The 15,633-nt window shown below is 40.1% G+C and overlaps 1 protein-coding gene across 1 annotated transcript in view; it reads right to left on the bottom strand.

The window, feature by feature from the left end:
* The window catches only part of LOC126484188 (molybdenum cofactor biosynthesis protein 1-like), a 69,052-nt gene that overhangs the window by 14,964 nt on the left and 38,455 nt on the right, over window positions 1–15,633 (bottom strand). The window contains exon 6 of the mRNA XM_050107601.1: window positions 12,012–12,097. Within this exon, the coding sequence (XP_049963558.1) occupies window positions 12,012–12,097 (86 nt within the window). The remainder of the gene's footprint in view (window positions 1–12,011; window positions 12,098–15,633) is intronic.

The raw sequence follows: 15,633 nt of genomic DNA, 5'->3' as shown, positions 1-15,633 counted from the left end.
AATACAGAGGCGTCTCCTGTAAATACGAAGGGCGAAAGAACAGACCTACGAAATTACAGACCAATCCGTAACATCAGTTTGCTGCAGAATTCTTGTACATATTCTGGGTTTGAATCTAATCAGTTTCATAGTGACCAATAAGTTTATGTCCACAAATCAGTACAAAGCATCACTCATGGGCAACTCAGCATGCTCTTTTGTCATACGACGTCTGTTCAAAAAATTCCAGAACTTTGTCCACAAAATTTTCTATGCTTATCTTTTAGTTACTATGGATTGTCTCCTTCGAAATACTCTCCTCCACAATTGATACACTGCTCCCAATATCATTTCCACTTCCAGGAGCAGTCTTGACACACCTCTTGCTGGGTCGCATAAAGTGCTGTCTGCGAATTTTCTTTTATCTCATCTACCATTGCAAAACTTCATCCTTTTCAACTTTGGAAATAAAAAGAAGTCTGCAGGGGTCATACTATTCTCACATGGAACATCTCATTCTCTTTTGTGAGATCCAAAAAGTTTTTTTGGTTTTGACTCATGAGCCGTGGAATGAACTTGGCGGCAACACAATGCATTCCAAGATGCTGTGTCATTTCATAACATGATCCACTTGAAATGTTACATTCTTCTACAATCTCTCGGACAGTGAATCTTCGACTGGCACACACAATTTCGTTGACGTTCCTGACACAAGCGTCATCAGGGGACATCTAAGAGCGTCCTGAACAAGGATTATTTTTGACTTTTGTAAAGCCATTTTTAAAACGTGTGAATAATACGTAACACCGAGTATGGCTTAAGCACTCATCGCTATAGGCTCCCTGCATCATTTGGTGTGTCTCTGTAAAGGTTTTCTTGAGTTTCACGCAAAATTTAATGCAGATGCATTGCTCCTCTAGCTTTGCCATCAAAAATTCACAAACCCAGATTCCATATTTCTTGATTTCCGAGAAGCATTTGACATAGTGCCTCACTGCAGACTTTTAACAAAGGTACAAGCACATGGAATAGGTTCCCAGACATGTGAGTGGCTCAAAGACTTCTGAAGTAATAGAACCCACTACATTATCCCGACGGTGAGTGTCCATCAGTGACTAGGGTATCATTAGGATCGTTCCAGGGATGTGTGCTAGGAGCGCTATTACTCATATTTTCTATGTGCATAACTGATCTGATGGACAAAGTGGACAGTAATCTATGGTTGTTTGCTGATGATGATGTGGTGTATGGAAGGTGTCATTGTTGAGTGATTTAGGAGGATAAAAGATGACTTGGACAAAGTTCCCAGTTGGTGCAATAAGTGACAGCTAACCCTAAATGTAGAAAAGTATAAGTTACTGCAAATGAGTTGGAAAAACAAATCCATAATGCCAGAATCCTGCATTAGTAGTGTCATGAATGAAGAAGTCATATTGTTTCAATATCTGGACATAACTTTGCAATGTGATATGAAATGGAACAAACTTGTGAGGGTCATGGTAGGGAAGGTGAATAATCATCTTTCGTTTGTTGGGTGGATTTTACTAGTGTGGCTCAGCTGTGATGGACATCACATATAGGGTGCTAGTGTGATCTCTTCTTGAGTACAGTTTGAGTGTCTGGGATCCGCAAGGGGTCAAATTAAAGCAGACATTGAGGTATTTCAGAGGCAGGATACTAGATTTGTTAACAGTAGGTTGAAACAACAACATACAAGTATTATGGAGATGTTTCTGGAACTCAAATGGGAATCCCTGGAGGGATTTTGAGGAACACTGTGCTGACTGCAGAACAATTCTGCTTGCACCAACATACATTACGCATAGGGACCACGAAGATAAGAGATGACAAATTAGGACTCATAGAGAGGCATATAGACATTCACTTTTTCCCCACTCGATTGGCAGATGGAACGGGAAAGGAACTGACTACAGTCGAATTAAAATTACTTGATAGTTGGCACTTCAAACGCCAATAAGAGTTGTCAGCGTCACACTTGAACTGTCTGCTGTTGCCAAACTCCTCCAAAATTGGCCAGTCACTTCCAATTCCTGGTACAGCATTCTTTCTTGATGTATTTGTATCCCGAATTATGAGCCCGACACTTTTATTATGTATTTCATGACACATGATAACTACACCAAAAACAACACACATTAACAATGCTAATGAAAGACACATATTTCATTCATAGCACTAACCAAACACTACTGAATAAATCAGCACAAGGTGTAATTCAGTATCATACTTATAGTTATCATATTCACAGAGATCATCTTACATTAGATAAGCTTTTCACTACACTGCGTGAAACTGAAATTTTTAAGGTTGCAATTCATAGTTGGAACTGGGTCACTACATTCACATATATAAATACTTCATGCAGTGCTGTGGCATAGCACAATGGTTGGCAGATTAATCTAATGTGTAGCATGTCGTAGGTTTGAATCTCATCAATGTAGCAAAATTTTTAATTCTAAATCTAACCAAATGAGTGTGATTATTATTTTCATTCAATTAATTGGTTTAAATGTATTTTTTTATTTTTAATACTTCGTTGCATCATTTTTCATCATTGTTGTGACTGTTCTATTTGGTCTTATTTTTCATCTTGTCATTATTTCTTCATTTGGAATCTGTCTCAGTCATCTATAATCCACGACTAAGGGCCCACACGGACTGTTCACTGGTTTCAAACATGGCAGCATGTGCAGCTAGTTTAAGGATAGTTACAGGTAACAAATGACACGGAGAAATTTCAATTTGCTTTCAGCCCTGAAATTGAGTTTTTGTTGTCTTGAGTTTACCCTTAAGGGTTAGCTTTAATCGCCATGAACAAAGCGATAATGATATTAGTACTGCTGCAGACTGTTGACCACAATTTTCTCAGCTGGGTTAGGACACAAGTTTACAGTCAGGGATACAAAACGCGTTGTCTGCCCCAGTTCAGTCACTGGTCACTTTAAATCAATAGTCAACAGAGTATCCAACATTTCTGACATACCTTGCACCAGCCACTAGAAAAATTGCTCTGTGTTAAACATTTAACATAATTTGTGAAGTGAGCCGCTTGTTTGTTGTCACCTGTAACCAAACGGTAGCTGGTAGCCAATGTGGCAACATTGTTGCAGCAAGTGATTGATGTCAACTATCAAGTAATTTTATTCAGACTATTGTAGTGACACAGGGTACCTTCAGCCATGCACCATATGGTGGCTAGTGGAGTATGTATGTAGATGTGGAATCAGTCTTTCCTTCTCATCCCATCTGGAAAGTCTCCCCTGATCTGCAGTTCTGGGTAACTTTCTCAAAATCTAACCTTTTTCCTAGACCTATCCTTCACCCCTCTTCCTTCCACTTCAACCCTTCTGCCTGAAGAATGAGCTACTGGCTCTGAAAGCTCGCCTAATTATAATCTTCTTTTATGTGTGTGTTCTGCCGCCACTTAGCGAGTAGATTGTTTATCTATCCAATTCAATTATCATGTAATCAAAAGCTGCATTTAACACGCCAAGTCTCTTTTACCAATCATTTTTAATATGTCCTACAGAATGTGCTGTCTATCCTGTCCTTTTTTGAGATTACTGTTTTGCTGTACTTTTCTACAATCATCATCTTACTTATTAGGAGTCAGTTCATTCATGTTGTTGTTGTTGTGGTCTTCAGTCCTGAGACTGGTTTGATGCAGCTCTCCATGCTACTCTATCCTGTGCGAGCTTCTTCATCTCCCAGTACCTCCTGCAACCTACATCCTTCTGAATCTGCTTAGTGTATTCATCTCTTGGTCTCCCTCTACGATTTTTACCCTCCACGCTGCCTTCCAATGCTAAATTTGTGATGCCTTGATGCCTCAAAACGTGTCCTACCAACCGATCTCTTCTTCTAGTCTAGTTGTAGAGCTGCATGTCCTCGGGAAAAATTATGGCTGTAGTTTCCCCTTGCTTTCAGCCGTTCGCAGTACCAGCACAGCAAGGCCATTTTGGTTAATGTTACAAAGCCAGATCAGTCAATCATCCAGACTGTTGCCCCTGCAACTACTGAAAAGGCTGCTGCCCCTCTTCAGGAACCACATGTTTGTCTGGCCTCTCAACGGATACCCCTCCATTGTGGTTGCACCTACAGTACGGCCATCTGTATCGCTGAGGCACGCAAGCCTCCCCACCAACGGTAAGGTCCATGGTTCATGAGGGGAGTTCCTTCATAGTCAACAGTTAAGGAATGGGTGGCTGAATTCATATGTGGCATATGTCTGTAAGATGACTCATGAACAATTTCCTAGAATTACAATCAAATATGAAAATGCTGAGAAAGAACACAGTGTGATATTGCAAGATCAGTAATTAAAAAGATGTGCAAAACAGTTGATGCCGTGGCTGTACCAGAAAGTGAGTGGCATATCTGTTGAAGCCTCACTACAACCTAATGTGAAAAACAATTTGGGACAATCTGACACACAACTGATTCTATGCACCAATCTGTTCCCGTGGATGAGAGATGACCGAAATGAAACAGCAGTTGCACAAAAATAGCCAAGGTGACTTCATCGGAGAGAAAGAGTGGTCATTGTTTTCTAGGATGCAAAAGGGATTTGTATTTTAGATTAGCTTGCAAGACTGAAACAATACCTCACAAATACTATGCAAGTATTCTGACTCAACTGGATGAAAAAATATGGAGCCAAGACCCAGGGGGAAAAAAAAAGTTTATCGTCAGTGAAATGCATATGGTCACAAAGGCACTTTCACAATAGGAAAACTGGGAGTTTCAAGTGTGAAGTCTTCAAATATCTATTCCATTCTCCAATTTTTTCACATTCTGACTTTAGCTTCTTCTTCTTTTCTTTTTGTATGAATGATTCACTTAAGACTATATGCGTCACAGCTCAAAACCATTTTGTGAGTCAACAACTGGATATGTTTTCACTGCTCTGTCTCTTGTAACTCCGTTGGACATGGAGGTAGCAAATGAGGATATAGGATGTCCATGACATACTGCTGTGCTGTCAGAGTGACCTGAAGTCATATCCGATGCTGCCCCACATGCCCTCTCCCTATGTCGTTGTCATACTGACTGACAACTGCAATCGCGGGTCTTGCAGAATGTGACTCACTGCTGATCACATGACAGGTGCAGGTGTGAAAGGGTTACAATGTGCTCGGTGTACATTACAGCGATTCTCCCATGGGCTCGTCAGACACGGTCAACTGGAAGCTTGCTGACAAGCACGCTGCCCTTACGTTCCCAAGCAGTCCAACATGGGGCCACTACCACATCTGAATGTCTCACAAATCTGCATATTGCATAATTCAATCAGCCTGGCAAATGGAGACACACAATTAGGCCCCTTCAAATTTTGTTACGTGCTGATAATGCTGACTCACAGAAGTACAGGGCATCTGTGTCCTTCACAGGGATCACTCAACATCTTACACTCTTCACATCTCTTATAGCTCCTACCATTCATGGTAACAATCCGAGACACAAACAAAGCTAATGCAATCTGGTGGCCTTTGTATCCATTTCAGAGAGTTGCGACTCTCATAATTTACCACTGGTATGCACACTCGTGAAACTACGTTGCTTCAGGGAGCTTCCCTTTTTTTTCTTCAAGCAGTTTAGTTCTTTGAATCCATTTTTCTTGTAGCTCAGAGTAATTATTTTATTGTGTAGCAAACTTAGAGACTAGCATTCTGCTCTGAGCTGTCGGAGTTGGCGGTCATGTGTGTGTGAGGTGTGCTTGCTTGTGTGAATGAATGGTGTGTATTTCTATTTCTTTTTCTGATGAAGGTTGTGGCCAAAAGCTTATGTGTAAGTGTCTTAACTGCGCCTGTCTGCATTTTAACGTGCCATCTTTATGGTAATTAGCACTCTATCTTTTCCCACACTGCTGATATTCCAACCGGGAGTTTCCATTGTTTGAACTTACGGTCTACTGTTTTATTTTGCAGTGCACTTCTACAAGTGTAATACACAAATGTTGCCTTAGGAAAGAGTCACAATAACATCCATGTCTACCGTTTGCTATTTTTTACTAAATAGCATGTCACACTCGAAATTTAACTTAGCCAATGAAATAAGTTTGAAGATTTATTGTGTGTAAAAGACACTATGGCCCACTGTGTGGGAAATGTGGGAAGTTCTGTGCAGAGACGGAGTTATCCACAGACGTGGTAAGTCTGGGGAGCTATACGGGTGTTAAAACATCGCCACCTGCTGGGATGAGGGGCCACTTACTCTGTGGTGGCGCTGTGCCAGCAACGAGCTCGACTAATTGATTAGCACCACACATGACAATGACCAACCAGCTGCTTCTCTGTGCAGAGATATAAAATTTATCGATTTTGGACGTCGGGTGACAATCTGTCACATGGAGAACAATGTTTACTCTGGCAATTTTAACACTAATCTAGTATTCTACTACATATTAATGTGAAATGTTGTCTATGACGTTGAAGCGTGTAAGTTAAACTGATATCTGAGAATTTGTTGTTTTTGTGGCACTATCTGGAAAATGACCTCTCTTGCAGCTCCAAGCATAAATGTCAAGTGAAGAAGAATAATTAGCACAGCACACTGGAACCGAGTAGGGATCCGGTTTACTGCTCGGCCACTAAATTAGCATATTGTGAGTACACCAGAATAGACGCTGTACACACTTGCATATACTACATACACAAGTACAAGCATCGATCAAGCTACTGTGAAACTGCACTCTGTGTGACTCATCACTACATCAGAATACTGTAAATGCAGTGATTCCAATTTCTTAAGGTCTCTTCCTGTTTGTTTTCATCAGTTGGATCTTATTTTTCAAGTATGTGGGAATCCAATGAGCTGCCTGTTTGGACACATTCTTTCTGTATGTCCCACAAGTTGGATTCTTTGGAGACACATTGTAACAAGAGTTTTTAGGAATTTGATGGAGATTTCACGCTGGGTTCTGTGTGATGTGTTCCATCTTTTATTCTTGGGCCTAAGATTTTTACTACAATTTTACATTCTTCTAATTCAGTTTGCTGTTTTCATGTCTTGTGTTGGACAAAGAGTCTCTCTCATGCATAAAGAAATTCTAATTTGATCACTGTTGTACAATGTTAGATTTTAAAGTTCCAGGAAAAATACTTTTAATTAACTGAGAGACAGTTTGTATTTTCTGAAGTCTGGATTCTATGGCCTTCTTTTCATTATGATGTTCAGTGGTCTTTTTCACCTAATTATTTAAACTCTTTAACACCAAATACTATGTTGTTGACTATATAAGTTCAACTAGTGCCATTTTGGTATCAGCCAAGAATTTTTTCTCCAGGTGAAATTAGTAGTCCAATTTTCCTAGCTTGCTCCCTTAATATTTCAAATTGCTTTAGCACATCAGTAATGTTTTTGTCAATTAGTATTATGTCATCGGTATAGGTTACACAATATAATTCTATCTTTAAGTTTACGTTCTAGTCAGTGTAATAGTGCACCTGCTCTTCTCCATTACCTTACCATTTTCTTAGGGGCATAGTTGAATAGCAATGTGATATGCCATCCCATTTTCATATTCTTATGTCTGTCTTAAATTACACTGCTTGAAAAAAAGTGAGACACTCAGAAGGTGGGGAGAAAACAAATTGAAACATAGCGAATTTAGAGGATATGTGATGTTATATCAGTGATAACAAAACAGAGTCAAATTTACACAGAACTTATCAGTTTGAGCCCACTTATCAATACAGCAATGCACCCTGTCTGGCCTGGACAGTGCGGGAGGATGTCATAAAGCTGCTGCATACCCTCCTGAGAAAGGTGATCCACAACTGTTGTAACTGGACATTGCAATCATGGATACAGGCAGTGGGACGGAGTTGACGTCCATGTTGGTCCCATAATGTTCTATCGGGGACAGATATGGGGATTTTGCTGGCCACAGGAGTATATCAACATCACACAGACAATTTAAAGAGACACATACTACATGTGGACAAGCACTGGCCTGTTGAAAAATAGCACCACAATACTATTACACACTGCTGTACCATCAGAGTTCCCTCGGCCATTACAAGCCGAGACTTGAAGTCATACCCAATGGCTCCCCACACCATGGGACTCCTTTCTGACCCCCCCCCCCCAAAAATGTGGAAGAATGGGACCTCTCCCAATCTCCCCGGGTCACTGTCAAACTTCTCCACGATAGTCATTTGGAGCAGTGCAGGACTGGGACTCATTAATGAACATAATGTGACACCATTCATTAGCAGTCCATACTTCTCGATCATGGCACCACTTCGCATGCAGTCATTTGCTTGAGTGTTAATGGCAGCCTATGCGCAGGATGGCAATGCCATAGTCTGGCTGCTCCTAGCTGTATGACACAGCATGTTGCAAGGAGTCTATTACAGTGAACTCCTGTTTATCCGAAATGATCAGGACGGTGGCCGGTTCTGATAACGAAAATTTCAGATAAATCAAAGTCCCCCTGTTTTCACATGTGAACACTCCAAATTGTGTCAATATTGCGAAATACGATCGTAAAACGTGCGTAGGGTATGTAAAACGTTTCTGATACGGTTGCAAATAACCCTGTACTTTTTTACTGAAAAAATTGTGTTGACATGTTAAAAAGGCACCAAACTATGATTGAAAACTCAAAGTTTTTAAATGCTGTATAACAAAGCTCGTTTATTTTGCATTCTTACAGAAAAAAATCTCCCTTATTTGGCAGCAGGAAAAAACAGGAGTTTTAATTTTATTACCTGCTCTTTTGAATAAAAAATAAACTACTGAACAAAATTGTGAAACAAATCTAGAGATTACTCAAAGGAACGAAAAGTCTGTCTAGAGGAACTTTCAAGAAAATTAAAAAAAAGAAACCTTTTAAGTTATCGACATAGAAGTTCTAGGATGCTTCATTAGAGTTTATTTTTTGGTAACGAAGTCACGAATGTCTTTTTTTTTTTTTTTGTTTTTTTGCTTGAGAAACTATTGCTGCAACAATACATCTCCAACATTGAAATCAAACTATTTCAGGATAAATCGTCTCCTCCTGTTGGCTGATGTACTCCAGGGCAGTTTGGATCACTTCGTAACAGAATGTGTGAGGAATATTTTTCTCTGATTCATCATCAGAAACATAGTCTTCTAACGCTTTATGATCGGTCACAATTTGGACGATTTCATCCTCAGTCACATGAAAAAATGCCATTTTCCATCCACTCTTCAATGTCTTCGAAGTGTGTGTCTTTACAACCAGCTTCTCCAGTAAATTCACCAAAATTATGTCAGCTTGAGTTTCGGTGTTGCCTCCTCCTTCCCACCACTTAGGTTGCCTTACGATCTAAGAGTTTTTTCCAAGACCTAACAAGAGGAACTGGAGGAATTAGATTCCAAGCTTCAGCAATCAATGAATGACACTTAAAACATCGATTTTTTTAAGAGCTTCCACAAAATCATCTGCAGCATCAATCACACCTATTAAGTATTCCAGCATCTTGCGTCTGTAATGTTTTTCTATCGCCTCAAGAATACCTTGGTCCATCGGTTGACATAGAGATGTGACATTTTGTGGGAGAAATACAACTTTGATATCCCCATCTTGCAGATCACCTGGGTGATAAGGAGCATTATCCACAAGAAGTAGCGCTTTTCAAGGAAGTCCTTTTCCTTCCATGTAATTTACTACAGCTGGAACAAACTCTGCCTGGAACCACTCTCTGAAGATGGCACTGTTCATACATGCCTTAAGACTGATTCGTGTACCTCAGTGGCAAAGCTGGTTGGTTGGTGTCTAAATGCTCTTGGTGTTTTGGATTTGCCAATTAAAGTAAGACACAGTTTATGATTGCCAGTGGCATTACTGCAAGTGAGGACAGTAAATCTTTCTTTGATTTTTTTGTATCCGGAAGCCATTTCTTCTTCTTTAGAGGCAAGGGTTTTCGTTGGCAGCATTTTGTAATTCAACTCAGTCTCATCACATTTGTAAAGTTGATTGCCAGTATAACCTCCTTTGTCAATGATTGTGTGCAGTTTCTTCTTAAAATCAGCATAGCAGCTTCATCCCCAGATAATGATTTGGCACTGATGGCAATTTCATGAATGCCATGCCGCTTCTTGAAACAATCCTGCCGGCCATTACTTCCGAGGAATTCTTGCTTCTTTCCTTCAATCAGCTCATCAGCTCATTTTGACAAAGTAGAGGACGTGAAACTGACACATCTTTGGCTCTTATTTATTCGTGCCACAAAAATAATGCCTCTTCTAACTGAGGATGTGCACCTTTTCTCATTGTTTTTCAAGATTTCACTGCGCTGCCCAATGCTTGGATGGAACAAAATTTTTCAATTCCTGATCGATTTGTCTTCCGATCAGTAATTGTACTCCTACTCTGCAGCAACTTTTGTGGGTGGCTCACCAGCATCAATTATCTGCAAAGTGTGAAGCTCTTTTTCCAACAAGATCACATTCGTTTTATGTTTTGTGCCCGTAGTCACGTTCAGTGTTCTTTTTACAGACACTCGACTGAGTCCTTTATGGTTTTTGGCCCCTTTTATCTCTGGACACTTTAAGGCATATAGTGGGAGCACAAAACCTCAAATCAGAAACACACAGATGCAAAACTTGACAACACTCGAGATGCACTAGACAAACTTTTGATTTTTGAAACCAGGCTGTGGCAGCCATCAAATGAAAGCATTCGATACATCTATGCCATTTCCTCTGTTCTACCCAAGCCCACGTGGCAACACAACAGGGTGTTGTACGTTCACTGTTAAACACTCAGCTTTGGTGTACCGACAACAAGTGGAAAGTGTTAGGCGGCGCACTCTAATTGTCGGTTTCGACAGGGCTACGTTGCGCTGCATAGAACAATACTGTATGTACTGTACTTCCAAGGAGTTCCAATAGATGGCAGTGGCATACGAATAAGAAACACACTAGAGCTTCAACCAACACACGCACGAATTGATGATACTTGGAATTTTGACACGCACCAGTGCACTGATTAGCAGTAGATTGCCAAAAAACACTAGCAAATGCTTGGCTCCAGGTGCATGCAAATTGAAACTTGTCAAGCGTCAATCTAGCTAGCCAAAAGTGTAGCTGCACGAGAGTTTACTGTACTTGTTCTCAGATGGCAGTCACAGACATGAACAGATTACAATGTACTCAGTACACTACACAGTGATGCTCCCTTGTAGCGGTCTGATGTAGTCAACTGGAAGATTGATGATGAGTATGCCCTTACTTTCCAACATCAGGCCACTGTCAGATCCAAATACTCCAAAAATACAGATGTTGCAAGGTTTAACCAGGCGACCAAATGGACATCCACAATGAGGTTTCTTTCAAACTCTCATCAGATAATGCTGTCTCACACCAATATGCAGCACCTTCATATCCTCCAGAGTGATGATTCAACATCTGACGCTATTCACATCCCTTATATACCACACGATGCTTGCTAAACAGCAATAAAAACAAAGAACACTAATGAATAATGAAGGAAAAGACAGACTGTTACTTACCATAAAGAAGATACCTTAGGCTGCAGATGGGCAGAATTAAAAGACACTTACATAAAGCTTTCAGCCACAGCCTTCATCAGTAAGTAGTAATCTGTCTTTTCCAACATTGTTGATATTCCTACTGGAGTTTCCATTGTTTCAAGGACACTGATGCTTTTCTGTGAGTGTTTCCTTTATGATGTTTTCTGCATTTTAGCTATTTTTAAACAAAAGAAAAAAAAAGAAAGAAAGAAAAAAAAAAGATTTGTTGCTGGAAAACTTCTGAAGTCCAATAAAGGAGTTACAACAGCCATATATGGTTATCTGGTGGACCTTGCAGAACCAAATTCTAGGGCTGAAATGTACTGTTGACCAATGGGCATTAATCAGAATGAATACTAAATAAAAAATTAAATCCAATTTTACACAAAAAACTCAGGTTCTATCACTGTTGTTTTTCGTTCTGTTTTGCTCTTATGTTTGCTATGACTTGTTAAGCAGAAATTTTCTTTCTATCTATAGAGTTACATTTGCTGTAATGTATCTTACCTGCATGTTGTTTCTTCTTTCTTCTCACTGCTGCCCCAATCATGGCAAGCAAGTCATCCTCACTGCATTTGCTTCGTATTGCATCTCTGAAACAACAGTTAAAACACCCGTTAAACAGTACCAGGCCAACACCACACAGTGAAATGTTGGTACACTAAAAAGGAAGAAAAACTTTGCAGAAATCTTCAACAGTAATCTTGTAGTCTGCAGTAGGCAACAGCAGGATAACAAACCCACTGGACAAAAATGGGAAAGTCATGATAGAAGTTACTTTCATTTTTATAAATAAACAGGTATCTTACACAAATGCTCAAGAGTATACATAGGATCTCGGGCTGAAGAGGTGGAGCAGAAACTGACATTAGTTTTGTTGAAGAGGGAGTACTGGAACACAGCACAATTTCTTGCAAAATGAAGCCAAATTTATTGATAAACTCTTAATTAATTGCCAAGCTCACTAATGTGACCATTTTACAACAGGTACTTACTGCTTGGAGTATATGTGACTTTTCAGGCTTGCCTGATAGATCTGTTGCAAAAACACTTTGGGTTCCCCACCAGATAACATTATGCAAGTCCCTCCCTCAATATTTCAGTGACACAACGTTTTGGCATCTTCAGGTGATGGTGATTTCCACCATCACTGCTGCAAGATGGAACTGGCAATTTCCACATGACAGCTTTGAAATTTATCATGTGGATGACTATGACCATCATATTTAGAATTCAGAGGATTTCATAGAATACCTGAAAATGCTTAAACTAGAACTTTCAGATCTTTTAGTTAGCTCAAATGCTATATCATTACTTACAAAAGTGCCCTGCAGCCCTCATTAGAGGTTATTAGCAGCAAGTTTGAGAAAGAAATTGTGGTGCTGTTTAAAAATGTGCATACCTCATCCTATTTCTTATGTAACACCAACTACTTTAATCAAGTGGACAGTGTTCCCATGGGAGATCCTCTATTTCCCTTAGTAAATATCAAACATTCCTCCTTCTGGCAGAATGCTGAAGAGACATTTGTGGTGTGGCCCACATAATACAGACACTACCTATGTTCCTGCAGCATTTGCACTCGATCCATCTAAATATTCAGTTCACTGTGGAAGTACAAAAAGATAGCAGCTTACCATTCCTGGATGTCACGGTTAGAAGAAAAGCTGACAGAACACTGGTGCTTAGTCTCTACTGCAAACTGATACACGCAGAGTTATATTTGCGGTCCAAAATTTGCCGTCACCCTGCACAATGTGGTGGTGTCTTACACTCCCTGGCGCATAGAGCACACGTGATCTCAGATACCGACAGTCTGCCTGGTGAACTGTAACACCTAAGAACAGTGTTCCAGCAGAATGTTTATTCTTGTAAACAGATTTGCAATGTGTTCTGAGCAAAGCAAGTTCAGTGTAGGGATGTAAATGAAGTTACTTAGACAAGCACTGCAAATGGCTTTCCTACCATATTTCAGCGGCATGTTTTCAAAAATAGAAAGAATCACTAAGAGAAACAGAATCAAGTGTGTTTTTTGTCTACCAGCAAAACTAAGGAATTGTTTGTGTTCAGTTAAAGACAATCTTGACCTTAGAAAACACAGATCATATATAAGATCTGATGCCATTATGGGAAATCTTATATAGGGCAGACACCTCACATTGTGCAAGAACACTGTGTTCAACAGCGCTGACAAAAATGCCACCCAGTAAATTAGTGGTAGCAGAGCACTGCCTGAATACAGGGCACCACATGTTTCCCAAGAGGACTGAAATTTTATTCTCAGGATCATCACTCTAGGATTGTGTTTTTAAGAATGAGGCATGTATCCATACGGTGGGCAATCTTACCAACAGGAATATGGAATTTTGACTAAGCACTGCCCAGAATCCAGCACTGACTGCCATGAAATTAAAACAGTAGAAACCAGATCCTCCGATGTATGACCTGATGCAGCACCTTGCAGAGAGTTAATTCAGCGTTTAACCACACGAGTGTCCAGAAGTGCAGTCATTGCCCACAACACATAAGCAGAAGGCTACTATGAATGGCATTTCCATCCAACTGGGAGTGCCTTCGTACTCCTGCTTCTAGCCTGACAAATTTCAATTCTGCTGTGCAAATATCACCAGTCACATCTTGCAGCAGTGATGACAGGACCCACCACTACCTGAAGATGACGAACAGTTGTGTTGGTGAAATATTGTGAGGCTTGCACAAAGTTATTCAGTGGAAAATCTGAGAAGATTCGTATACATTATTTTTCTGTGACACAGGTAATGTGCAGCCAAATGTGATAATTTTCTGCATTTGCCTTTTTGTACACTTCAAAATACCCCAAAAATTGGCGAGAAACACTGAACATATGACATAACCAGATGACATACCCCACAGCATGTGCAGCAGTCGGGGTTGAGTGTAAAGGAATGATTGAGCAGTGCAATACTTTCATTTGAGCAAACAGAGCAAATTTCGAAAACATTTTGTAAATATGATCTGTTGTAAATGTAGATGTTACAAAATTATTGTCCCTGCTGTAATCAAGCAAAAGCAGTTCTGATTTTGTGCTTTTTGCTTCTGTCCTCTTTTTGTTTACAGACATTAGTTAGTAAAGAAAACATAGGTCATTTAATGGCAATGATGCTATTCTGAAGTTTATACTCATCTACTTTTTATGCAATACGGTAGGTTTTGATTTGTACTGTACTTTGCAAGAAATCAAGGAAAATGCAAGATCGGTAAATAAAATAATAAACTTCAATATAAATACATAATTGTTAAACACAATGAAAAAATACTGCCTGCCAGATGCAAGACTCAAATCCTGAACGCCATCACTAAAGTCGCACATGTGTGTCCGTAGCCACAATGATATGAATACTTGACTTGGGTTGGGATGATCAAGTGTGACAGACCGAGAGGCTCTACCACTGCAAGCATGACAAGGTACATCATCTGGTGACATTTATCATTCACTTTTGACACATTTCCCAACATTTGTATCATATCCAACATTTGTGATCCCATGTGTCTTGTATTAAATTACTTGTCTCAGGGTCATCTACAGTGCTTTGGAGGTTTTTAAATGTTAATACGCATCACCCTGTCTGTGTGTGTGTGTGTGTGTGTGTGTGTGTGTGTGTGTGTGTGTGTGTGTGTGTTTATATATATGAAACAAATACTAACAAAGAGATAGAGGGCCTGGCCAGTACTTACCTCAGCTCAGTACAGCCGATACATACACAAAACAGAACAGAAAATTGACGTATCCTAGCTTTCGGAACTTCGTTCCTTCATCAGGGAGGAGAGAGGGGAAAAAAGGGGAAGAAGGGAAAGTGGATTCAGGTTTTGCATCGGGGTCGGTTACAGGGGTAGGAACCGCTGGGTAGAGAAGGTGGTCTGGGAATATTGTAGGGTTTGACAAGGATGATACGGAGGTTAGGGGGTTGGCAAAAGGCAACTCTGGGTGGTGTGGGGAGAATACTGTCAAGGGATGATCTCATTTCAGGGCTTGACTTGAGAAAGTCATATCCCTGGCGGAGTAATTAGTTGATGTATTCGAGGCCAGGATAATATTGGGTGACAAGGGGGATGCTTCTGTGTGGTCTGGGGGTAGTACCATTGTTGTTGG

The sequence above is a fragment of the Schistocerca serialis genome, chromosome 6, assembly GCF_023864345.2.
Source record: "Schistocerca serialis cubense isolate TAMUIC-IGC-003099 chromosome 6, iqSchSeri2.2, whole genome shotgun sequence".
NCBI lineage: Eukaryota > Metazoa > Arthropoda > Insecta > Orthoptera > Acrididae > Schistocerca > Schistocerca serialis.
This window is presented reverse-complemented; position numbering and strand designations above follow the sequence as displayed.